Genomic DNA, 24,841 nt, shown 5'->3' on the forward strand with positions numbered 1-24,841 from the left:
AAATTGAGTTCATATGTCTGCTTAACGCCGGTCTGAACCATGTGGTAGCCAATAGGAAAGCAGATAGAAACAGTGTGAGATTAATGGGCCGTGATGCCGATGAGGCCCAATGGCTAATTCATTTAGAGCCGACCATTTGAACACCGATTTTCATTAGTTAATGAGATTAATTAGTGATGCGGTACGTTGACATGTCCAAACCGTTTTATTTTACGGAAAAAATCGTTTTCGGTTTGAACCTATCTCATAGAATACCCAACTAAACCGGGGAATCACGGTTTGATGTTGTCACAAATTCAGATCAACGCTTCCAATCGAGGAGAAACTTATTTACGGAGAGAGAGAGAGAGAGGAGATATGGTAGGCGGCGGAGATGACGGACGCGGCGGAGCTGCTGGTAGTCGTGGTGGTAACAAAGCGGAGGCGGATCGGTTGCTCGTAACATCGGAGAAGCTTCTATCGTCTAGTGACTTCCAAGGAGCCAAGGCATCAGCGATCCGCGCATGCAAATCCGACCCGACCCTAGCGGAAGCGGCGGACTCCATCCTCACAATCTGCGACGTTCTCATAGCCAGCGAGATTCGTTTAGGCAACTCAAAATTACCTGACTGGTACGCCGCGCTGCGACTCGGTCGGTTAGCTCAGAACCCCGAACACGTCGCGACTCAGTACCGTAGGCTCGCTCTTCTCCTCAATCCGTCGGTTAATCGCTTTCCGTTAGCCGATCAGGCGTTTAAGGTCGTCTCCGATGCTTGGCACGTGCTCTCCGATCCCTCGAGGAAGTCGCTGTACGACCAAGAGGTTCAACTGAGTCAACTCGTCCAACCGCAGCAGAAGCAACGTTTCATATGGAAACCTAGCCAAAGCACCACCAAAGTAGTAGCAGTATCACAACATCCGCCTTCTGTTGCTCCGCCAGCTACATCCACCGTTGGATATCCGCAGCGGAGGAGCGATCCTACGGCGACGAGCTTCTGGACTGCTTGTCCGTACTGTTTTGTGCTCTTTGAGTACCCTAAGGCTTACGAGGAATGCGTCTTGAGGTGCCAAGATTGTAGAAGAGCGTTTCAAGCTGTGACGATACAGAAACCTCCTGTGGAAGGGAAAGGTGAAGATGTTTACTTCTGCTCGTGGAGCGTATTCCCGCTGGGGTTTTCTGGAGAGTTTAAAGCTCCGAGCTGGTCACCTATTTCACCTCTTATTGCATGCCCTCTGCAAATGGTGGATGATGAACGGACCACCAAGAAGAGAAAGGAACCGGCTCCTCCAAGATTTTTCTATGACGACGATGACATATATGTTGCGATTTCAGAAGATGATCATGAGGAAAATGAGCCTAGTGATGATTGTCAAGATGAGTTACAAGCGAAGAATGCTGGGAAAGGGAAAGAAAAACTTGTGAGAAGTAATAAGAAACGTGGAGCAGATAAGGCTGGGAAGGGAATCCAACATGTAGAAAGTATCGGTGGTGCTAGCAATCATGCGGCTTCAATTGCTTCGTATGTTACTCCTGTTGGCTCCGCGTCTATGTCTAAACCAATGAGTAGTAAAAAAAGAACTGGAACTGGAGCGAAGAACCTAGGAAGGTTGGATTTGAATGTGGAGTTCAGTAATGAAGTGGAAGAACCTGCTGTGGCAGGCGGGAGAAATGAAGGCAATGGGCTCGGAAGTAATAGGGAGGTGGATAATATGGAAGGGATTGGGTTCTTTGAGGACCTTGATGAATTCTTGAGTAGTTTGCCGATATTTTCTGTCGATGGGGATGATAAGATCAAGGCTACTTAGTGAAGTAAGACTCTTTTTTCCTCTCTTGTTTTAGGTTGGCGGTGTTCTGTTCGTGTGGTTGTTGAAGGCCTTAGTTTTTCCTATTGATGTTTAATTGTAGCGGAGATAGTAGCCCTTTGATTCCTTGGAATCCATGTAGTTGGAATCTGTTGTTGTATATGGCGCAAAATTCTGACTTTTTCTTACCTTCATGGTACACAATCTTCTGCATCGTTACAAGAAAGATGTTTTATTTGATTGTGATGCGCTTCTGAGCTCTGATCAGGGCATTCAGATTTCTTTTTAGGATTAGAGGATATAACATGATTAGCTAAGTGCTTTTTATGTTAAAACATACTCTGCTCCTGTTTGTTTTTGCTGCACTTCTTCAACAAAACAAAAAAACTACAATGCATAATATAGGTGTTTTCTTGAGGTGGTAAAAAATTAAGTAACAATTGAAATCTGTTTTCGTGGCTACCGCTTGTCTTTGTTTCTGTACATTCACTGGATAAGTTTTTGTGTTATTTGCTTTCTGCGCCAACAAAGTAAAAGGTAGTGGCAGGAACAGGTTTGCAGCTTCGATCACACCGAAGTTTTCGTAACCCTTTGACAAGAATTTCTAGCCAAGGTCTATGGTAAAGACGTAAATGGCTTTGTAGAGACTCTTCTTTTGTAGTCGCTGTAGGCATTCTTACAAATGTTAGAGTTTTCACTTACCTGTAAGCTCTAACGAGAGTCTGCAAGAAGATGCCATAACCAATGCGTATGTACACATTATCTATCTTTTAGAAGCTCCTGTTTAGCTACAGGGTAGGGTAAAGGTTTCATTGTTGATTCATAAACTTATGCAAGATGATAGTAGAATGTAGAACTGCAATTCTAACTCCTTTATTTTTTTCAGTGGCTAAACTGTTTAGGCTCTAAACGTTCCTGTGCTATCTATTGTTTCTTAATTATTATGATGAAGACAGGTTGATAGTCGTCGGAAAATCAAAGCCATGCCAACAATACCAGGTTCCTCTATTGTGCTCTCTCTTCTTGACCATGTATTTTTCAGAGTGCGAAAGAAAATTTCATAGTTTCCTACTTATTGACACAGTGTTATTCTAGAATATAGCTACCGGTCTAGCTTGAATTTGATTCCAAAGTCAGCTAACAAGCAACTATAACCTGTGTGCTTAATTCTGATTTGTGAAGTTTAGCATTCACGGCCGATTTGAGAAAATTTATAAAATGTAATTCAATTTATTGTACGCAACATGGGGATCTCCGTCTACCTAATTTAATTTCCGCAAGAAAAAAAAATATGTTTCGTGCGAGAAAGCAGCCTTAAACAGGAAACTGATAGAGAAACGTTTTTATGTTTTATGACAGAGTGTTGGTCAACGGTCAAGTACATGGAGATCTCCGTCTTTGTTGGAGAAGATGAGATCTATATGTTGTTGGATCCGACAGGTGAACTACCAGACAACTCAAAAGTCCATCTGTTTTGTTTTTTCTTGTCTTTTTTATTTATTTTGTCTTTAATTCCCCTAAACAGCTATATCTCCCTTATACACCTCAACTGGTTTTACTCAGCTGCATTTCTCAACAATGGCAATCGTTTCCTCAATCATGTCCACTTCAGTGGATCTTTCTTCCTCAGGAGTCTGCGTTTTTCCCAATACATCGAAGGTGCACTCTATTTCTCTATGCATAATATATTACTAAGAGAATTGTCTAGCATGCATATCTCTTTACTCTTGTATCTATACTTTATCTACAGATCTTTGGTAACAATGCAAATCAGTTGCCGACCTATCTTAGACTTTCTACCTCGTCAAGGTATTTCCTTCCTACTAGTGCAGAGATAAGTGAACTTATGTATACAAAAATGGAGAAAATAATAATGCACGTTATAAATTATAGGCCAATGAGGCATTGCAGTAGTAGACCATTAGTGTATTGCTGGCTACTTTTGAAATTTAAACCTGGCTTGAATCTTACAGAAGACATGCCAAGTTGAGACTAGCGGCTTCGATTTCAAAGGTGTCACTTAAGCTTCCGCGCGAAGAAAAACACCAGGATCATGTGGCTTCACCAGAGAAAGGGCACGACGTCTTTGAAGAAATCAAGCATCGGTTCATGACCTTTAAGAAAGACAAATACATGTAAGTTGCTGAAGTAAAAAAAATCGGTTTCAATTGCTTTGGTTTATACTTTATACATATATGCTTGTTTTTCTAATGGTTTGATTGTTTATGTGAAAAGGGATAATTTGGAGAGGTTTCAGAGTCTAGCCAAGAGCCAATCCCCAAAGGTGAGAACTTAGCACCTCTGTTACACTACACAATTATATAATGTCAGCCATATTTCTAACATCTCGGGGACCAGTTTATGGTGATAGCTTGTGCAGATTCAAGGGTTTGCCCTTCGGAAATATTGGGGTTCCAACCAGGAGAAGCATTTACCGTTCGTAACATTGCAAATATTGTACCCACTTACGAGGTTTGAGTTGTTAGCTTTTTACTTATCTGTGTATGTTTCCTTGATGCTGAAACAAGAAAACTTGTGCCTTTGTGTAGAGTGGTCCATCCGAAACGAAGGCCGCACTGGAATTTGCTGTAAATTCTCTCCAAGTAAGCATTATGAAGAAACTAATTGAATCCATGTTCATGCAGTAGCGATTTGGCATATGAGCCGTAAGTGATTGTAAAATATGTTTGAAAATTACAGGTGGAGAACATTCTTGTGGTCGGGCATAGTCGATGTGGAGGCATCCGTGCATTAATGACCATGGATGATGATGAAACAGAAGAAGACATAGACTCAAGGTTTTAACTCAAAAGTTCATTACTTTATGATCTTCCTAACAATGCACATTCATCATCACCTCATCTGCATTGATTCCTTTCCCAGGAGCTTCATCAAAAACTGGGTCCTCATTGGGAAACCCGCAAAATCAATCTCAAAATCAGCTGCTTCAGAACTCAGCTTTGACCAACAGTGTCAGCATTGTGAAAAGGTGAACTAAGCCTTTTCGTTGTTGCATTCACACACGGGTCCTAACTCCTAATGGATTATGTTTTACACTTGTAGGAATCAGTGAACTGTTCGCTGCGGAATCTATTGTCGTATCCATGGATAGAAGAGAGAGTGAAGAAGGGGATTTTAACAATCCATGGTGGTTACTATGACTTTACTGAGTGCACGTTCGAGAAATGGACGGTGGATTATAAGGAAAGGAGCTGTGGAGAGAGGAAACTCGCGGTTAAGGATCGGTCCATCTGGAATTGAACGAATTTGATTAAAGATTGAGTTTGGTTTGGTTTGAGTTTTAAAATTTCCGTTGGTTTGGTTTGATTCCATTTTTACACGCTCACACTTTTCTTTTCTGTTTTTCTACGGCTGTACCTCACTTTGCTAAGTTCGCTTGACCAAAAAAAGTAATTTAATAACTGTTTGCTTTGCTAAGTTCGCTTGACCAAAAAATTAATCGAATAACTGTTTGATTAAATCATAAAATTTTGTCACATGTATAGTTTTATTTTGATTTTGTTGAGCAGATGGAAAATTGGACTCCAGAAATTATCAAAATTAATAAATTATAGATATAGTTTTCGGCTCGATCTTGCTTTTAAATTTGGGCAAATGGTTCGGTTATGTACTCAACCACCATTGTGAGATTGAATAAATGAGCCAAACTTTATTATATTGGGCTTTAGGGTATTATAAGGCCCAGATAACGAAACAAAACCGTACAAATAACGCTAAGGCATAAGCATCTGGAGCTTCGAAGCCGGGAGAGAGAGAAGAGTAGATTAAGCTAAGCGATGGGTGTGGAGAAGCAAGTCATCAGACCCGGCACTGGTGCCAAACCCGCTCCGGGCCAAACCGTCACCGTCCACTGCACCGGATTCGGTAACCTCTCTACTTTATCTTCACGTCGTTGCAATTGCGAAATCGATCTATCGAAGATCTGTTTAGCTTATGAACTTTTTGATCTGGTAATAGCTTGATGTTTTCCTATATTTTCTTGATTCCTTGTTGGAATTGATTTAGTTAGGGTTTATGTTCTTAGGTATCGATCTCTTGTTTAGGTATATGTGGAGAAGCTGTGATTATCTAATAAATAATAAAAGTTTCTTGTATGAGATTGAAACTCTCTATATACACTTTGTTTCAGAATCGTAATTAACAATGTTTTTTTTGTTTTGTTTGCAGGGAAAGGTGGTGATCTATCCCAGCAGTTTTGGAGGTAAAAGGATCATCTCGCCATTGACTTGTTCTCTCTCTCTCACACACACACACACACACACACTCTTGCCTCAATGGTTATAGTTTGTTTTATAAAAGTCTTGTTAATTTTGGCCTAAATGTGTTTATATAGTACAAAGGACGCCGGGCAAAAACCTTTCTCCTTCCAGATCGGTAAAGGTGCTGTGATCAAAGGTAACATCATCTCCTTCCTCTGTTTCTTTCATGGTTTCATCACATGTATGGGTTCTGTTTGCCCTTTCTTGGGAGTGTTTACATTAATTTAAAATTTGTATTTGCGTACAGGATGGGATGAAGGCGTTATGGGAATGCAAATTGGAGAGGTCGCTCGTTTGCGGGTATGTATTGTACACTGCTCCTTCTATCAACATGAAAACAGATTTGATTCTTCCCAAGCTTTGTGTCTCTTGAAACCACTCTTATCTACTACTACTAGTGATAGTTACTTAGAGCTTGTTGTATTAGTAACGATTCTTGTGATCATTGTTGGCCTTTAACATCTTCAGCTTGTTGCTTATCTGTTTTATGCAGTGCTCACCGGATTATGCATATGGTCCTGGTGGATTTCCGGCGTGGGGAATCCAGCCAAACTCGGTTCTCGACTTCGAAATCGAAGTACTCAGCGTTCAGTAATGACAAATTCACCTCGAAACTTTATGTTAAATTATTAAGTGGTTGTTACCCTTTATGCTTATCGCTTATGGGATCTTTGTTGAAACAAAACTTTGTGATGTCACTTGTCAGTACTTCTCTAAACTCGGTGGGCGACGTTTTATCTTAAATAAAAGACCCCCGTTACTCTTGTTTCAGTCCGAATACTGCATGTTTTCTTGCAGTTATTGTGGTATTATTATTGTTGTGCCATTTTATCTCTCTTTTTTGCTTAGAAAAACGTAAAAGGATATACATGTTTACATTTTCTCTTCAGGATACGTTAGTCAGACCAACCGAATATATCTAATCTTAAACAACCGCAATAATATGTTAGCCCAGTTCTAATTGTGTAAGGATCATATCATAATCATGGATAAAATGTTTTAATATAGATAAAATAGAATTTTGATCAATAAAGAGTTTCATCCTGGCTCAAATCAATGTTTCTCACTCAAATTGTTTTATTTTGAACAGAAATGGCAGTAATAATAACTAATAATTGTATTAAAAATAAATAATTTCAAACCAAATTAGAGTTTGATTTGGGTAACAATAATATGAAACCATGATGGAATGTTGAATTCAACACTTGCTAAACACAGTAATTACTGTTCGTAATATCAAATCAAAGGAGAGAAGAAAAAGACCAAAGCTACAAACTTTTTCAGACAAAGATATGTAAACTAACAAAAGAAAAGGAGGAATGCGAGAGAAGTCGTGCGGGTAATTAAGCACTTGAAATCCCTTCCTTCCCGTGCATTTCTTTAATCATCACTTATGACTCCTTTTCTTTCTCTTTTTCCATTTTCTCTTTTTCTTTTCACCCACATTCCCCAATCACATTAGACTTTTTAACAATAAAAAATAAATGAAAGTCTACAGAATATTAATAAGAAATACAAAACAAAAGGTATCGAGCTATATTTGGCGTTGCATATAAGCTAGATGCTAAAAATGCGAATTAAAAAAAAAGTGGTTGGCTTTTATTCTTTTTCCCATCACAATGGGTGTTTGAAAACACAACACGCACCTGAACAAATGTAATTAAAGAAAACAAAAGCTTGAGCACACTTTCACTAACTTAGCTTTCACTAAAAAAATAAAAGAGAAGAACTTTTACTTTAACGAATAATCAACAAAGTAATTGATAAAGGATGATAAACCTGAAATTATGGACCGTGAGAGTTTGTCATGATATAATACCATAATTACGTATATACACGTTCGGCCCCCTTGTCCCCATTTCTTTCAAGCAAAGCACCAATAAAACCATTGCTTCCGTTCTAATTACTACAAGATTAGTTTCCAAGTAACATTTCTTTTCATTTCTTTATATAATCAAAATGTTACACCTCAAACTCAAACTATTCACATATAAATTCATATTCGTAACTTCATACAAAGCATACATTCAAATATGCCAAAAATATTTGCTATTAACTTTGCCAAACAGAATTAAGGCAAAAGCAAAAAGATGGAACCGAACAGAACCAAAGAAAAGTGATTTGGTAAACAAATAAAGGACGAAAAGGGCAAAAGCGTCATAAAACCATTTTATAAAGCCTTGTTGCCACAACTTATTAACAGTATCGTGGAAAAAGGTTTTATACGGTGATTCACATTATAGTTGCTCGTTGGTCACTTTCATCTCTCTTATCCCTTTGCTTCCCCCATTGATTCATCTCTCCTCGTTTTCTCTCTGGATCTGAGCGATACACCATCCCTCTCTGTTTCATCTCTCTAAGGTATCAAAATTCGATCTCTCTCTCTCTGCGTTACAATCTTTCTCTGTTTGTGTATCTGAAAATTATGGTATAAAACGGGCTAAATCCTTCGTGATTAGGGTAGTTTAAGGTTCGAATCTGGCTTAGAAGATTGTGTCTTGTGTATATTATGAACTGCAATTGTAAATTTTGCTGGGAATTTAAGCCTTGTAAATTGAATCTACTATGTACACTTGCTAGGTGGGTTATGATTCTCTGTCCTTTTACAAGTGTTTTTGATTTTCTGGATTTAAGACTATTAGTTGACGATGTTGATGAGAGATGTTTCCTTTGTGTTTTTTTTTTTTTTTTTGCACAGATAACTAAACTATCAAAAAAAAAAAAAAAAGTAGATTTGATAATACAAAGCAGTGGATGATAAAGAGGAGAAACTAGTGTATAAGAGAAACAGCATGTGTTGGTTCACTAGTTGTGTTGACGTATACCGCAAAGTTGTGCGCTTGAATCTCTATTGCCGTGTCATTCTGTAAAGATCTCTTCTTCTTCCTTCTTTTAACCAACCCTCCCCTCCCCACTACTCTTAAAAACCTTCTTCTTTTCTTCACCCATCTTACTCTTCTTTTCAATATGGGATCCCAACATTTCTACGTGTACCATTGTGAACAAAGAATCAGCTAGACACAACAAAAAAGCTCGATCCTTCTTTCTTCTTTTCGGTTGGTCTCTCTCTCTCGCTCTCTCTCTGCAATTCAATCAAGGTTTTCCTCAAAGTTATGGTGTGTCAGTCCCCTGGTAAGACAAGATTTCGAGCATTGAAATACGAGACAGGAGACGCTAACAGACCAGCTATTGTAGTGAGAGTTATTGCATGCTTCCAACCCATGGATAATTGCCAGGTCTAATGCTCTCTCTCTCATTCATCACACTTTTAAAGCTATAATTGTTTTTTACTCTTACTAACACTTATGATTGTTGTGGTTCTTTCAGGCTGAATACTTCAGACTTCTACTCAAACCAGTCACGTAGTTGGTTTTGTCATTTTCCGCTGTGTTGTTTTTCGTTCGTTTTGCCTCTTCTTTCTTTCTTTCTTTCCCTCACTACTTATTCAAGAGGGTAACCAGAAGTATTGCATTCACCTGATTGAGCTACTTAACAATCGGTATGTCAACTAAACTTTTTTCCTCATTAGTGCTCTTATGTAATTGTTCAGTTTATCTTTCTTGAACTGATTGTTGCCTTTGTCTTCGGTCCTGCAGTGTTTGTACTCTTTAAAGTTACCTAACTGCAGCAAGAGCATGCCTCTTGATACCAGGCAACGTGATTTGCCTCCTCAACCTTGCTTTGAGGATATAGCTGCTCCGTCTCTCCCTGAGCTTGGGAAACTATATGCAGCTGAGCTTCGTGCTCCCTATTTGCAGCCGCCGCCGCCACTCCAGTCTCTTCTGTGGAGTCATGATAAACGGTTCTCTCTGTCTGACATGAGGTCTTGGTGTGCTGCTGCTGCTGCTACTACTCCACATGGAGCATTAGAGTCTTCTCAGAAAGGACTTATGATATTCGATCAGTCAGGAAACCAGACTCGTCTACTACGATGTTCATTTCCCCTACGGTTTCCATCTCTTGCGGCTGCAGAGCCAGTGAAACTCAATCTCTCTGAGTTACAGCACGGTCTGGAGAAAGGTTTCAGGGAAGATCATGTTACTTTGAAGGAGTTTGACGAGAAGAACTGTGTAAATGGAAAAGTGTCGGAGATGCATGAAGACACTGAGGAGATCAATGCATTGCTCTATTCAGATGATGATTATAACGATGATTGCGAGAGTGATGATGATGATGAAGTAATGAGCACTGGTCACTCTCCTTATCAAGTTTGCAACAAAAGGGCATTGGAAGATATAGATAGTCCTTGTAAAAGGCAGAAACTACTGGATAAGGTAGAAAACATCAGTGTCTCATCATCATCATCACTTGTGGGCAGTAAAAGCTCAACAAAGCTCCCTGAATCAAACATCTCGACCAAAGAAGACACTGGTTCTGGTCTGAGCAACGAGCAGTCGAGAAAAGACGAGATCCGCACAGCTCTGAAAATACTCGAGAGCATAGTTCCTGGTGCAAAAGGAAACGAAGCTCTCTTACTTCTAGACGAAGCTATTGATTACCTAAAGCTGCTGAAACGTGACTTAATCTCCACAGAGATTAAGAACCATTGCTAGACCCTAAAACCTCTCCACCACTCACCACATTTTTATCTGTAAAAAAAGAAGACAAGATGGGGAACAAGAAATCTACAGACAAATCAGGCTTGAAGATTCTCACGTGTGGAGTGGGTTTAGGGTACGTATCCTCTGCACCAGCTTTTTTAGCTGTATCTAGTGGACTACTTTAGGTTATATATATGCTTCTGCAATTTTCAAAAATGTTGAAAGAAGAAAAAGAAGGGCCAAAGTCATCATGGACACTGATCGACAATGATTATCTTTTGTGGCTTAGTGTGGATGGTGAAATCAAAAGTTGCAATATTCAAAGTCTCATCTCAAACTCGCGTGGTCTATAAATCTCCCCTAAGGTAATAATGATAAAAAGATCTCTGACCCACACTCTCTTTTGTCTATGTGATGACTTAAAGTGGGTCCATTGGTTTTGTTGAATTGATCTCATGTTCATGTAATAAATTTTAGTGTCTGTAATAATGCAAACCCTTCCTTTGTCTTGTTGCTTCTCCACTTGCTACTCGGTTTTGTCTTTGAGTCTCTGTTCATTGTTCATGTTCTCTCAGTGTCTATGTATTGTATCAAAGATGATTGTATTTTGTCGTTTCGGTTTTGTAATATACCGATGATATAAAACTTGGTCTTTTGTTTGAGTAAACATAACGGACATAAATATGCCTGGGAATTTGAACCGAACCCCTAAACTACGATTTCAGTTAGAAGTACTGTTCAATTTGGTAGATTTTCTTTAAAAAAATTGGTTTTCGATTTGGTTGGGCAATTGGTCCCTTTGGTTTTCTTCTTTAAAAAGATTGTACCAAAATCATACCAAAACATGAATCGAATTAATTGGACTAACCAAATTTTGAACTAAAATAACCAATTTTGAACTGAAGTAACCAAATTTTACTGAAATGAATTACATTTGTACAAAATTTTACCAAAATTAAACCAAAAACTAACCGAAATTAAAAACTTCGATAGGATTTTCAAAAACCAAATCGAACTGAATTTTATTTCAGGTTAATTCGGTAAGATCTGTGTTACATTGAACTAACCGAAAACGGATAACCCATACTAACCGAACCGAATCTGCATGCCTAGACATAAACATCAAATCTTTATGTCACTTATTCCGTATTAGAAAAATCCCAAAATCAATAGCATTACAAACTAGGATCAAAGAATCAAATCAAGAACACACAAAGTTGCTCACTTATGTTTAAGAACTTTCTCAAGAAATTGAGTTCCTCCATCGTCTCGGTTTCCTCGTGGGTTGATGATCAACACCGGCTTGTTCACCTCCGACCATATCTTGAGTCTCATGTCCACTCATCTTAGTCAACTTACTTAGCTTCTTCCAACCACTGGTCCAAGCGGAAGACGAAATGTTCTTGACTTTCCCTGTTTTCTCAAACTGTCTTTGCATCACTTCCATCTCATTCTGAAGCTCAACATACTTTGTCTTCACCGTCTCTAACTCGAACTTCAACGTGTTAATATCCTTCTTAGCCGCAGCCCAACCTTCCTGTTTATTTTTCAAAATGACAAAACTTTCATAACCAAATAGTTTGTGTATAAACTTCAGTGAGTCTTTCTCTTACTTGCCTGGAAAGATTGTGGTGTAGCTTCGATCAATGTCTTACGGTTTGGGATCATTGGTTGATAAGTAGTACCCATGGCTTCTCCTAACGTAGTTGACTCCTTGAGTGATGTGTTGGCTAAGGCGTTACTGATCTTTACTTGCTCTGAGAAGAGGACTTGAACCACCACTCGCAATGGTAACCTCTCGTTCTGAGCCGCGTGCATACATGCGTCCATTGATAGCTTTTGACAGTCCATCACTCTGCATAGCCGCTTCCTCTCGTGTTCCGACAGTGTCGGATGCGCCTGTCGTTCAAACCAAACATGTTCAAACAAAACAAGATTTGTATTCAACCATAAGACCCTTCATTTCTACCTTAAGCAATGTTTTTAAAGCCAAAACTGAACCGAATAATTATTTAGATCATGGTTCAATGGATTAAACTTGATTCAAATTTGTTATCTTTGTTAATTTTTAATATATAAATTAAACCATTGTAGTAAATATAATACATAATTAAAATATATATAAATATTAAATATAGTCACTAGAAATATTAACTACTTTTTTGTAGATGCATTGCTTTTTTTTTCAACCGGTTCATAGATTTTTAACAGTTTTAATGGTTTTTATTCGGTTCAATATCAATAATTTTAAAACTTAACTGACTAGGTAAGTGATTTATGGTAGAACTTGATCCAACTATATCGGATCAGTCCTGTTTTAAAAACACTGACCTTAAGATATGAATCAATTGCTCTGTATAGCCCATCGTCACAACTCCTAGCAGATTCAGGCAAAGCCTCAGCCAAAACCTGAAACTTCGTCAACGGCAAGTTCCTGTCTCTAGCAACTTCAGTAAGATAACTATCCACAAGCCTCGCGACTCTCATCTTCGCGTTCTGATTACTGATACCGTTACCACCACCACCACCACTGATGCTATTCGCTCTCGGGATTCCGGCGTCGGCGTACGGCGACATTCTACTCGGGCTCGACCCTTCCGTCTGCTCCTGAACGAGAAAATGCTCCAACAGCCTCTGAACAAGATCAACGTCGTACATCGTCTCTCCTTTGTTGCTGTAACTCGGAATCAGAAGATCCTGAAGAGTCGCTTGCTCGAACTGCATCCCGACGCGTTTCTCCAGCTCGGTGATCAGCGCGGGGGCTACTTTGAGCATGTTGGCTGCTCGTAGGAGGCGGAGGAGGAAGGTGCAGGTGACGGAGTCTTTCTGTGGAGGGATGATGCTGATTAGGGACTCGACGATCATGCGTTGGTCTTTGGGGCTGATTCCGTGTCCGGCGAGGTAAGGGGCTGAGTCTTGTTGATGTTGTCCGTTTGGTTTCCCGGAGAGGACCATGTGGAGACCGCCTCTCCAGTCGGGGCCGGAGCTTCCTCCGCTGCTGTTGCTTCCGTGGCTCACACTCATTTCGTCTGGAGATCCTTCTTTGATAAGACCCGGAAGCCATTTTCCGGCGTAATGCGTTATTGATGCTCCTAGAAGTTCAAATCTCATTCCTTTCACCTGTTTCAAACGTTATGGTTAGTCCTCGGCATATTATCCCAAACCCGAAAACGAACCCAAAAAAAAAACCAAAATTGAAACCGGTCCAAAAATTACAAAAACCCAAACTGCTCCTATTTTTCAAAATCCAAAAGGTATTCTAAATATAATAAAGTATTAATTATTTTTAATTTTAACATATATAAAAATATAATTTATAAATTAAAAAGTATCCAAAAATTCATGGAACTATCCATCCAAATATTTTTCTGTTTTAAAGGTTTTAAACCGGAATTTCACTTTGGGTTTTATAAAAAACAGAAACCCAACCCAACATTTCCCTAACCGATCCAATCTGAAACTGTTCTGTACGTAAACGGGTTCTAGACACCCAAACCCGGATAATCAAAAAACGGAATAACCTGAACCGACCGAAAACTCAAATTCCCAGCACTAGTAGTTATTATGATTAATGTTTGTGAAAATGGTTGAAAGAGAAGTATACTATGTACCTTGATCGCAGTGATGACACGAACGAAGTGATCGATTCTCAAGATGGATACATCTTCGAACCACCAATCTGGAGGAACAGGCTGGTTGTTGCTATTATTGTTCCTACTCGGGCTAGAATAGAAACCTGAGTCCTTTGGTTCTTTCCATTTAGGACTAGAACTCGCCAAGTTATTAGCAGTTGATGGAGATGGTGACTTCCCTGTGTAAGCCCATTTAATCCCTTTTGGATTACTACAAGCCTTCCAAGCGATAGATTCACTACATCTCCTCACAATCTGAAGATTCTCAGCCCAAGGTGAGAGCTTCTCACAGCTCTTTAGCACCAAGATCGAGTCTCTCCATGAAGACAGAACCACGTAGCTAAGAAAGGCTTCTGTCTTGAAGATTAGGTTCCCTTCCTCAAGATCCTCTGTCATCTCGAGATACTCAGCTGCGCAACGCAGACCTGATATGTTAGTTGCCGTGAGATCCACGGGAACTCCGTAGCAGAACTTGGATGCGAGCTCAAACGCTTCTGGTCCTCCAGGTAGATCATCAAGAAGAAGTATGGTCGGGTCAGGGTCTCGTGACTCGTAGATCAATCTGTTCATCTTCCCGCTGCGTGACAGCAACGGATACTAAAGCAAAGAAACAGATACATATTAAAACCATAAAGCTTAAAAAAAAAAAAAAAACAAATCTGAAACTCCAGCGTTAATGATATTGACTCGGGAGCTTTTTTTTACCTTGTGTAAGTGAAAGTTCATGTCGCCTATTTTAACCAGAAGATCACTGGGGATGTCCGTAGCAACAAACCTAATCAAACCAAAGGTTTTATAACTTCCTTAACAAGGAAAGATGTTGTTAATTAGTTGTTTTGAAGTTTTGAGGACATTACCAAGATTGGCCTCTAAGCTCAAAGCCATCAGTCTTGACGCCGGCATGTTTGTTAGAACTCAAAACTCCATTACCATACTCTCTTCCTCCTCCTCCTACAACCCCGGAGTCGCTCTCAGATTCCCACATCTTTCACAAACTCTTTGTGATAGAAGCAAGAGAAGATACTAGAGAGAGAGGAGAAGATTGGAAGTGGAAAGAGTGTGAAATAAACAGTTCCAATAAAGGAGAGACTGATTAGTTTTTGATTATAAAGATGAAAGAGAAAGAAAAGCTTATCCCCACATGGGATGCTATAAGATTTGGAGCTTTCTCTGAATTGTCTATTTTCTCAGAGAGAATTTAAAACTAAGTCTCTGATATTTGTATCTACAGGCTGTGAAGTAATGGGCTTGCAGCACTTTGCTTCTCTATTATCAAATATAATCAACACTCTGCCCACTCTTATCTTATAAAACTAGAGTGTATATGTCTTTTTTAGATTTTACAAAGAATAATTGAGTTACTGACAGTTGTTACATGATTTTCAGTGAAGAGATCAGAGGTGAAAACAAAATATATGATTCAGTTTTTTTTTTTTAAACTATAAATATAGGGACAAGTTGGAGAGTGAGTGTCATTAAACTATTGATATGACAAGCCTAGTTCCTTCTTCTTTGCCTACCTGTTTTTGATGTTGTTGAATCATCTCTATGTACAAATGGCATTTTAACTTTTTATTTGTTTCTTTGCTCATTTTTCTTATTTGGAGTTTTCATACAAGTCCATGCATTTCCCTATTGTTCTCTTCTCATTTTCTGCATATATCTCCTCTTACTTTCCTTCAAATTATTCCTCCTTCATTCCCTAATCTAAATGTTTCCAGCAATACTTTGAATTTATAGTTTGAAAGTGATAAGTTCTACCAGTTAGAAAAAGTGTTGTATCATTGTTGCTGAATCCATATGTAAATATATTGTTACATATAAATGAAAGTTGTGTTACATAAAGACTGAATCCGGATTTAGACATATAAAGTTTGTTAAAAATAATAATATTTGCCACTGCAACTCCTTCAGAGCTTGCTACTTTGTATATTATTGAAGTGGTAGTTGGTTAATGAAAAATAAAATGGAAGAAAAAGTTGGAAGCATTAAAAACAAAGGTTGTTCATTCTTACATAAATGGAGACAGAGAAAGAAGAAATGGTCCATAAGAATATTATATATGTCAACATTCATACACACTGGTGGTTATTGATCAGTTCCAATCTTCACTTAATATACATATATCGATGAGTTTCAATCAAATTGTTTTGGTCGAAGGCTCGAGACTATGTTTTTAATACTTATAGATTAGATTGATTAAAACTCGTTTGTTATACAACTAATTTCGTTAATTATATTTTGGTTTTAAAGTGTATCAATCACATTGTAGTACTAAAGAAACAGGTCGTTTTCAAGAACCAATCTTATAACTCTTACCTCCACGTATGGAGTGGCCATAAATATATAATAGCCACATATTTGATTGGATTGTAACGAGGGTTTGTAACATATGGGTCAATATGTTTCTTTTCTATGACTAATATCTTATATACACAACCGTAATAATTTGATCTTATTAGGCACAAATCAATATATCATTATCAACCACATACGCATAATATTGGCTTACATATAAAAAATCGCATTATTGATGGTGGTGGTGGTGATAGGTGCCACATCGCCTTCGTATGTTAAAAGCCTCGTGTAAAATTGTCGGGACGGGATCTACTCATCTGACGGCTCTCTTTTCGCAAAAGGGAAGACAGTATCTAACAGTCAGGATCTACCTCAAGTCACTTCCCTTTCAGTTTTGTTTGGGCTCAGAAAGTCAGTAAGAACTTTCTCAATTTGACATGCCCCAACAAGAGGTCTAAAGCAGATGAAAGATGTATGCTCTAAACCTCTTAGTGATTCAGAAGGTTATATTGGGCTACTATTAAGGCCTTGAGGGTTCATTCATTACAATTATAACATCCACTGTGCTACTAGCCTACTATGAAGGCCTTAAGGCTCATGTTATGATGGATATATTGCAATCACATTGTTGTTACTCTCTCTCTAGTCTCAATCTTCTCTTTTGGGCTTATTTGCTTACCAGTAAGATACCTATATTTTTTCATTGGGCTAATTTGTTAATATACGCAAAATCATTATTACAATCAATTAAGGCATGTTACCATAATAATCTTGAATTACACTTCACATTTTGATCGTATGGTATTGTCGTTTTGCAGCTCACGATTTTGTATCTTTTTTGCATTATATTGTTGTTAAACATTTTAGAAATTATTAGACCAAAACTGTAAATAAATTTGGCAATAATAATATCTGGTAAACTCATATATTAATATGTATGGGGCTCATGAGATCAACAAAAATGAGAAACAAATAGTAATCCGAAATAATAAAAAGGAAAAATAAATAATCATCACTCTCTGCAAATATTTTAAATAAATAAATACCTAGTTACTCTAAAAAAATCCATGCAAAGAACCTACATAGCCAAAACGGCAGCGGTTAACATAACAGCGACGGATCCAAAGACCGCGTAGCTGTTAGAAACGGCGCCGCTTACGGGAGCGGGAGCTTGAGCAGGCGAGTTGGAGATAGAGGAGGGAGAAACAGCCGGCAAATCTGAAGGAGAATCTGCTGATGGTGGCGATGGAGGAGAGGCGGAGGATTCTGGAGTCAACGCGGTTTGAGGAGTAGGAGAAACAGCTGGTGCAGGAGACATCGCATTCTTAGGTGAATGCGCCGGAGAGATCCGCCTTCCTCCGTTAGATGGAGCTGGTGCCGGAGATTGAGCCACCGTGAACGAAACGAAAAAAGCGGCGAGGAGAATGAACCCTAGAGATTTTGAGAGAGCCATTATAAGAGAGAGAGAGAGAGAGGTTCGAACTTTGCTCTTTTCGTATGTTTTTCTTTTTTTACGAGTGTTTGCTTAATTGCTTTTGATGTCTACGAAGTTAGGAGAAGAGTCTTTATATAGAGACGAAGTGGGGTCCACTGTTTTGAGTTAAATGGTGAATCTGCACCGTTGATACGTACGTTTAAGACCGACTTTAATCTAACGGCTTACATTTCATTCAACAGCATAAAAGTAAAACAGGTGGGGACAAGCCTAATGGGAAAGGAAAAAAAAAAAAAAAAACGCGTATGGCTTCATCCCCCTCGACTACGGCGCTAACGGCTCTATGACAGATGTGATTATTGAATCACGAGCGTACATGTGTTGGCCTTATTAACGCGTGATGGAAAAGGAAAACATGACCGTTGTTATAATTTTCTTCCATAATTAAAACGTCTATGACATTGTTTCTTTCCCTTTTCTTCTGGTCCTTCTTAAATATATTATGTCATAATTTGATATGTGTAAGATTTACAATAAATTTTGGATGTTAATCTAATTCTATATTTTGGTTGTATCTATTGATGAATAATTTATTTTGATTTTTCTTGGGGCTGTGCATTATATTAAGAGTTATTTTTGGGCTCACCCCATAGGTTCACCGGCCAATAGGATTTCATTATTTCAAATTCGATATCTTTTAAAAAAGGAAACAAAATATTATCAAGTTATATTATGTTTTTAAAATAAAAAAGTAAAAAAAAAATAGCAGTTACAGAAAAAAGAATTAAAAAAAACCTTTTTAACGTCGTCAGCAAAACACTAAATCCTAAATCTCAATCCTTAAACCCTAAATCATAAACCCTAAATCCTTGAATAAACTTAAACCCTTGGGTAAACTCTAAATCTTGGGGTAAACCCTAAACCCTTGGATAAATCATAAACTCTAAATAAAAACACTAAACCCTAAATTTTAAACCCTAAACCCTTGAATGTTTTTAGTGTTTCGTGATTTTGATTTAAAGTTTAAGATTTATCCTAAAGTTTAAGATTTATCCTAGAGTTTAGGGTTTACCAAGGGTTTAGGGTTTAGGGTTTAGAGATTAGGATTTAGGGTTTAATGTTTTGCCGACGATGTTAAAAATATTTTTTTTTTGTAATTACTACTATTTTTTATTTATTTATTTTTACCTTTTAATTTTAAAAAGATAATATAATTTTGATAATATTTTATTTCTTTTTTTAAAAGATATCGAATATGAAATAACACAATCCTATTGGTCGGTAAACCTCTAGGTTCACGCGCTGAGGTATCCCAAGAATAAGTCATATTAAAACTAAAAATTTGCAAGAATTTGTCTTCGTTATACAAATATTCATGTAACTGCAAACCCAGTAATATAAGCCCAGCGAAAAATATCTATGAAGGAACCCAATGATAGAGGCGCAGTTGAAAAATATTGAAAGGCTATGGTCGAGGCCTGGTCGACCGAAATTGAAGGCTATGGTCGGATCCTTGAGGGCCAGTTTTAGTGATTTCCAGAGATTTGGAGTGAAATTGTAAAGGATATACAAGCTTTCCAAACCGGGACAGAATAGCCTAGTGGTAACACTAGAGTTAACTGGATCCCAAGGCACCTGGGTTCGAGTCCTCTGGTATTCCGGAGACCGCCCATGACAAAAAAAAAAAAAAAAAAAAAAAAAAAAAAAAAAAAAATACAAGCTTTCCAAATTTGAATGCAACTCTTTTGCACGAAGGGGTAACTGAGTCGGATTTTATGTGACAATTAGATGTTCAATTTGTTTCGTTTGTACAAAAAAAAAATATCTCTTTTATCGATGATCATCATACTTATATTATTATGGTTTAGGAGATTGTAAGAGCAAAATGATGTTATTAGGAATAAATTGTACACTACAAAGCTTCCTCGTTTCACAGTTTAACAAATCAAATGCAACTACTCAACTCGAAAGTAAACAATGTTGAAAATATCGTAACACAAGAATTGTTGAAAATAACATAAAAGATTAGACTAGAAGAACATAAATCAAATCCAATCGAAAGTATTTTCTTGGCTTGCTCTTTTGTGTCAAATTTCTTTCCTGTTTTTTTTTTCAAAAGTATTATCTTATATGTCTTCCCGGTTTGATTCGGTTCATCCTGGTTCTCGAAAAACTTTAGGACTCAAGACTCCGTGGTTTCAGTCTTCTCCACAACATCACCATTGAATTTCAAGCCATACATGTGACCCATCTTAGTTCTCTTCGTCTCCAAATATCTCTTATTTTCCTTTGTAATAAGACTCAAGAGAGGAACTCTTCCCACAATGGCTAATCCATATCCCTTCAGACCAACGTACTTTGCCGGATTATTCGTCATCAGCTTCATCGTCCTCACTCCCAAGTCCCTTAGCATCTACACAATGAAAACGAATTAGCGAGAATCCAAAGGCAAAAAAAGTATTGATCTTTGATGATATATACCTGTGCACCAATTCCATACTCTCTAGAATCAACAGGAAGTCCCAACTCCTCATTAGCTTCAACAGTGTCACGACCAGCATCTTGCAGATTGTAAGCTTGGAGCTTATGTCCTAAACCAATCCCTCTTCCTTCATGTCCACGCAAGTAAACCAACACACCACGACCAGCAGACTCGATCTGCTGCATCGAAAGTGATAGCTGGTTCCCGCAATCACACCTTGCTGATCCAAATATGTCTCCCGTGAGACATTCTGAATGGACCCTCACTAGAATGTCTTGACCATCACCTATCTCTCCCTGCCACAATTTTCACACAAACGCGTTTTAGAAGTCAAAATCAAAGAGAGAGATGTTTTTAAAAAGCATTGCTCTAACCTTAACCATTGCAATGTGCTCTATCCCGTCTAATATAGACCTGTAGCAATAAGCTGTGAAAGGTCCCCACATTGTTGGGATCCGAGCTGCAGAAGAACGTTCCACTAGCTTATCTCTCTTCCTTCGATATCTATCTCACCAGAACAAAAGGTTAAGCTTTTTAGTTTGTAAATACTCCTTCCGTTTTGAAATATAAGATGTTTTAGGTAAAACACAAGTAATAAGTGTTATTTTTTATCTAAGAAATATGAATTAGACTATAAATTTAAAACTATTCAACCAACTACAAAATAGATCATAAAATATAATTGATTAAACAGTTTTTTTTTATAAAGTTAAAATCATTTTAAAATATGAAAATATTCTACATATTGGTACATCAAAAATCTTTTTAGACATCTTTATAAAATATGAAGAGGGGCACAGAGGCCTAACCTGATCAAATCAGCAATGGAGACAATCTTCAGGCAATTCTCGGCTGCAAACTGACGGAGCTTTGGTAATCTAGCCATGGAGCCATCATCATCAACGATCTCACACAGTACTCCAACAGGATCAAGTCCAGCTAAAACAGTGAGATCAACAGATGCTTCAGTGTGTCCAGCTCTTTTCAAAATTCCGCCTTCTCGGTACTTGAGCGGAAAGATATGCCCTGGGCGGTTGAAATCTTCAGGCTTTGAGTCTCTTGAAGCAAGGGAGAGTATCGTTGTCGCCCTGTCACGTGCTGATACTCCTGTCGTTGTACCATGCTTTGCATCCTACAAATAAAAAGCAAAGAAAATGCTTCAAAATCAAGAACCAAGATCAAAGAGAGAGAAGAAAGACACATACGACAGTGACTGTGAATGCGGTGCAGAGCTTCTCTTCGTTCTCCTTGTGATTCACCATAAGAGGAAGGTTCAACCTCTCGAGATCATCTTCCTTCATACTCACACAGACAATCCCAGTTCCATGTTTGACGATAAAAGCCATAGCTTCAGGTGTAGCTAGCTGAGCAGCCATGACTAAATCGCCTTCGTTTTCTCTATCTTCATCATCCACAACCACCACAAGCTAACACAACATAACCGCCAAATCAAATCAAATCAAGGAACAGGAAACAAAAGTGAAAAAAGAAACGAACCTTTCCTTGGCGAATGTCTTGAATGGCCTCAGGGATGGAAGAGAAGCCAGGCGTAGGCAAATCCAGCTCGTAGTCGTCGTCATCAGCGACGAAGCCATTGGGTGGTGCGTTAGATGAATCTGAAGGAGCAAGTGTTCCGAGGGAAACTGAATCCGCCTGTGACGGATCTTGGATGGGAGCGTTTCCGTTGGTGTAAGAGAGGAGATCGTCTTCTCTGGAGATCACTGAAGCTTTGACTTTGACTTTTCCAGTGGTTTTAATTGACAACGATGGTTGATGGTTACACGGCAAAGCAACACAGTGGATCGGTGTAGTACAAGTTTGGCTCAATCTGCACATAATCAAACAAATTGTTTCTATCATGATTCATTAGCTGATCCGAAACAGAGCTAGATTGGGGGAGAAAAAGCTCACCTGGAGCGGGAAAGAGAGATGGTGGAAGGAGACGAGGACGATAGATTGATGGAAGAAGACATGTCTCTCTGAAGATAACCCTTATCGCAAAATCTAGACTTTGTGTTGATTTTTTTTAGTCACGATCTTCGAAAAAACTCACGAGGCTTTATGAAGAAGAAGAAGAAGAAGAAGATGCGGAGAAAAGAGGGTTAGTTGCGGGATGATGACGATAGCGATGAGCGACGCTTATTCTAGTGGCGGCCCAAATTGATAGGTGGAAGAAAATTATGGATCGATTTTTCTCTCTGCCTCTTTGGGTGCGTGCGTGCGAGGATATGATTCGGCGAGAGAGATAAGACCAGACCACACTTGCTTGGCTCTCTTTTGTCTTCTCAACGCCTTCTTTTATAGACTTTTCTTTCCTTTTCTGTTTTTCATCTCTTTTTGTTACAATCACAAGAAATTTCTGGTCTCCCTTTTCTACTCGATTTGCCTCGTTTAAAAGTAATGTTTTTACAGGATTAGACATTTTATCTCTCTTTTAGTTAGGATCCAAAATATACGTCAAAACAAAAAAACAATTAGAATACCATTAATGGGGGTGTTTAAAGGAAATGCCTGTATATATTATTGATTTGAAACACTTGCAACATTATTTAAAATTACTTATAACCTAGTTTATGGAGTTTACTTGATTTCCAACTGATTTATCGTTTGTTCAGAATCTACGAAAAATATAACTATGTAATAGTTTTATGGGCATATCTAGGTTTTCTTATAGCTTACTTCTGTTCTTACTCTACTAAATGTGTTTCTTCTAGGTTATGAGATTTGACTTCTGGGTGTTTACTATGGCTAGTATACAAGTATGATTCCCGTGTAGGTGAACGTCACAAACGTAAAATAAAAGGGATAGGAAGGTCATCAAAGATTCCAAGAGAGCTTTCGGTGTATAGGTGATAATTGTAATATTATAATTATTTGAGTGGCAGCCCATTCCTATGACACATGAACCGCACATTTCTGTATGCGTATTATCATCCTCGCTTCTTTCTTAGTCGGATGACCCATGCAACATAATGCTTCTCCGTATTCAAGAAACACAAAAACAACAGGAGTATAATATTACAAAGACTTATACTCTAGTTAAATCACATGGATTATGTCTACATGTTGTGGGTGTTTCTAACGCTAATATGATGTTGAAGTCTAGCGGTTGTATGTACTATCTATACGATTTTGCTCTCGTGGAGTTAGAGGTTGAAACCCTGAACCAATCGTTTCATCTTCTTTATTTGAGATCTCTAATATTCTCTATTCAAACTTAATTTAATATAGTGCAGATCCATACAGAAGTGTTTATCATATGTATAGTTAACAGTTTTATCATCTCCTCCGCATCTTGGACAAAACCAACCAAATTTGCACGATGCTAAGAAATCTCTAGTTAAGTGCAATGACCTTGGCATTAGCTCTTGCATGCTCAATCTTTGTTGACGTCTTTATCTTCCTAGTTTGGTTTTTGCATGTTCGATTAGTAGTATTTAGAGATGACAATCATGGATCTGGACCGCGGGTCTGGTCCGTAAAGGACTGTCGCGGGATGGTATTGAGACATAGTTTTCTAAGTCCGTAAATTTGCGGGCCTCGCAGGACGGATCTTTGCGGGACTGGGCCTTTTACGGAATGGGCCGAAACGGGTCTTGCAGGATTACATGGATCCACATTTTTTTCTTCATTCCTTATTTTACCTGAAAAAACGAGAAAGAAAGTGAGAAGAAAGTGATTCTTGTGACTTTTCCCCCATAAAACATAAGGAGTTCCGGCGATCGATGATTTGAGCTCCGCCGATAACGACTCCAGCTCCGGTGATGACGATTCGAGCTCTGGTGGTGTTTTGATTTGGTTTTCTCTTTTTATTTCACACAACTATGAATTGCGTTATTACAATGTGATATTTCTTGTTTGAGTTGATTGGTTTTGTTTTCAAAACTGTGAAGTTGTTTTTTCTTAAATTAAATCTGGTTACAATGGTGTTGTTTAGGAGAAAAGTTAGTTGTATATCACGTCAATCGTATAATTTGGGAAAGTGATTCACGAATTTTTTTGCAATCCAAATAATTAAAAAAAGAGATGGTTTGATGAAGACATACAACACTTGAGCCAAATTATTACAAAGACAACAACTCAATCAGATTTAAACTCAACAAAAGTTTATGCTGATAACAAAAGAATGTTTTTAATTAAGAACGCAAGTACAAACGGGAGTTTTGTGTAATTGATTTTGATAAGGAATTAATACCATTACTATTGCTGCAATAATGCACAGACATGGAAATGGAAATGAATCAGAGTGAAATAGGCATTAATACCATTACAGTTCTTAATCTGATAAATCATTGAAAACCGAACCAAATTAAAATGCGGTTCAAGAAAATTAACAATGGTTCCGGTTTGTCTGTTTCGGTTAAAAAGAAGGAACAAAAGACATTTTAGGT

At 38.2% G+C, this 24,841-nt stretch overlaps 7 protein-coding genes across 15 annotated transcripts; 4 read left to right on the plus strand and 3 right to left on the minus strand.

Moving 5' to 3' along the window:
• The first annotated feature begins 297 nt into the window (after positions 1–297).
• LOC106335347 lies at positions 298–3,221 on the plus strand. 5 transcript variants are annotated; one of them, XR_001268714.1, is made up of 3 exons: positions 298–1,789; positions 2,735–2,781; positions 3,142–3,183. XR_001268714.1 is itself a non-coding variant. In XM_013773847.1 (3 exons), exon 1 carries the CDS (start codon positions 358–360, stop codon positions 1,783–1,785), a length of 1,428 nt encoding a protein of 475 aa, XP_013629301.1. In that variant the 5' UTR covers positions 298–357; the 3' UTR covers positions 1,786–1,789; positions 2,739–2,781; positions 3,142–3,221. The 5 variants fall into 5 exon arrangements, 3 of the variants coding, with proteins under 3 accessions (XP_013629301.1, XP_013629304.1, XP_013629302.1); XR_001268715.1 differs by lacking the exon at positions 3,142–3,183 and adding an exon at positions 2,336–2,530 and having other exon boundaries at positions 2,739–2,752; XM_013773847.1 differs by having other exon boundaries at positions 2,739–2,781; positions 3,142–3,221.
• On the plus strand, positions 1,565–5,204 carry LOC106335348 (beta carbonic anhydrase 5, chloroplastic-like). Of its 3 annotated transcripts, XM_013773852.1 has the most exons (12): positions 2,438–2,530; positions 2,735–2,781; positions 3,142–3,222; positions 3,346–3,441; positions 3,533–3,591; positions 3,756–3,917; positions 4,018–4,066; positions 4,141–4,254; positions 4,332–4,385; positions 4,483–4,580; positions 4,666–4,771; positions 4,846–5,204. In XM_013773852.1, exons 1-12 carry the CDS (start codon positions 2,527–2,529, stop codon positions 5,041–5,043), a joined length of 1,068 nt encoding a protein of 355 aa, XP_013629306.1. In that variant the 5' UTR covers positions 2,438–2,526; the 3' UTR covers positions 5,044–5,204. The 3 variants fall into 3 exon arrangements, with proteins under 3 accessions (XP_013629307.1, XP_013629306.1, XP_013629305.1); XM_013773853.1 differs by lacking the exons at positions 2,438–2,530; positions 2,735–2,781 and adding an exon at positions 1,565–1,789 and having other exon boundaries at positions 3,308–3,441; XM_013773851.1 differs by lacking the exon at positions 2,438–2,530 and having other exon boundaries at positions 2,739–2,781; positions 3,308–3,441.
• Positions 5,205–5,511: 307 nt separating this feature from the next.
• Positions 5,512–6,893, plus strand: LOC106331392 (peptidyl-prolyl cis-trans isomerase FKBP12-like). The gene is made up of 5 exons (XM_013769736.1): positions 5,512–5,667; positions 5,971–6,004; positions 6,137–6,198; positions 6,310–6,362; positions 6,556–6,893. The coding sequence occupies exons 1-5, from the start codon at positions 5,580–5,582 to the stop codon at positions 6,655–6,657; spliced, it is 339 nt and encodes a 112-aa protein (XP_013625190.1). The 5' UTR covers positions 5,512–5,579; the 3' UTR covers positions 6,658–6,893.
• Positions 6,894–8,264: 1,371 nt separating this feature from the next.
• On the plus strand, positions 8,265–11,255 carry LOC106335274 (transcription factor SAC51). Of its 2 annotated transcripts, XR_001268713.1 has the most exons (5): positions 8,266–8,423; positions 8,761–9,298; positions 9,390–9,561; positions 9,659–10,736; positions 10,893–11,255. XR_001268713.1 is itself a non-coding variant. In XM_013773751.1 (4 exons), the coding sequence occupies exon 4, from the start codon at positions 9,698–9,700 to the stop codon at positions 10,613–10,615; it is 918 nt and encodes a 305-aa protein (XP_013629205.1). In that variant the 5' UTR covers positions 8,265–8,423; positions 8,761–9,298; positions 9,390–9,561; positions 9,659–9,697; the 3' UTR covers positions 10,616–11,255. The 2 variants fall into 2 exon arrangements, 1 of the variants encoding a protein (XP_013629205.1); XM_013773751.1 differs by having other exon boundaries at positions 8,265–8,423; positions 9,659–11,255.
• Positions 11,256–11,713: 458 nt separating this feature from the next.
• Positions 11,714–15,456, minus strand: LOC106335756 (root phototropism protein 3). Of its 2 annotated transcripts, none has more exons than XM_013774362.1 (6): positions 15,093–15,452; positions 14,941–15,010; positions 14,215–14,832; positions 12,935–13,723; positions 12,221–12,502; positions 11,714–12,140 (listed from the first exon to the last, which is right to left on the minus strand). In XM_013774362.1, the coding sequence occupies exons 1-6, from the start codon at positions 15,218–15,220 to the stop codon at positions 11,847–11,849; spliced, it is 2,181 nt and encodes a 726-aa protein (XP_013629816.1). In that variant the 5' UTR covers positions 15,221–15,452; the 3' UTR covers positions 11,714–11,846. The 2 variants fall into 2 exon arrangements, with proteins under 2 accessions (XP_013629816.1, XP_013629817.1); XM_013774363.1 differs by having other exon boundaries at positions 11,870–12,140; positions 12,217–12,502; positions 15,093–15,456.
• A 1,968-nt stretch (positions 15,457–17,424) lies between these two features.
• Positions 17,425–18,067, minus strand: LOC106331808 (classical arabinogalactan protein 1-like). Its single transcript, XM_013770222.1, has one exon. It carries the CDS (start codon positions 17,984–17,986, stop codon positions 17,612–17,614), a length of 375 nt encoding a protein of 124 aa, XP_013625676.1. The 5' UTR covers positions 17,987–18,067; the 3' UTR covers positions 17,425–17,611.
• Positions 18,068–19,927: 1,860 nt separating this feature from the next.
• On the minus strand, positions 19,928–22,718 carry LOC106335609 (bifunctional riboflavin biosynthesis protein RIBA 1, chloroplastic-like). Its single transcript, XM_013774182.1, has 7 exons — positions 22,362–22,718; positions 21,948–22,278; positions 21,656–21,877; positions 21,260–21,582; positions 20,825–20,954; positions 20,450–20,746; positions 19,928–20,381 (listed from the first exon to the last, which is right to left on the minus strand). Exons 1-7 carry the CDS (start codon positions 22,421–22,423, stop codon positions 20,151–20,153), a joined length of 1,596 nt encoding a protein of 531 aa, XP_013629636.1. The 5' UTR covers positions 22,424–22,718; the 3' UTR covers positions 19,928–20,150.
• Between the last annotated feature and the right edge of the window lie 2,123 nt (positions 22,719–24,841).

The sequence above is a fragment of the Brassica oleracea genome, chromosome C3 (assembly GCF_000695525.1).
Source record: "Brassica oleracea var. oleracea cultivar TO1000 chromosome C3, BOL, whole genome shotgun sequence".
Lineage (NCBI taxonomy): Eukaryota > Viridiplantae > Streptophyta > Magnoliopsida > Brassicales > Brassicaceae > Brassica > Brassica oleracea.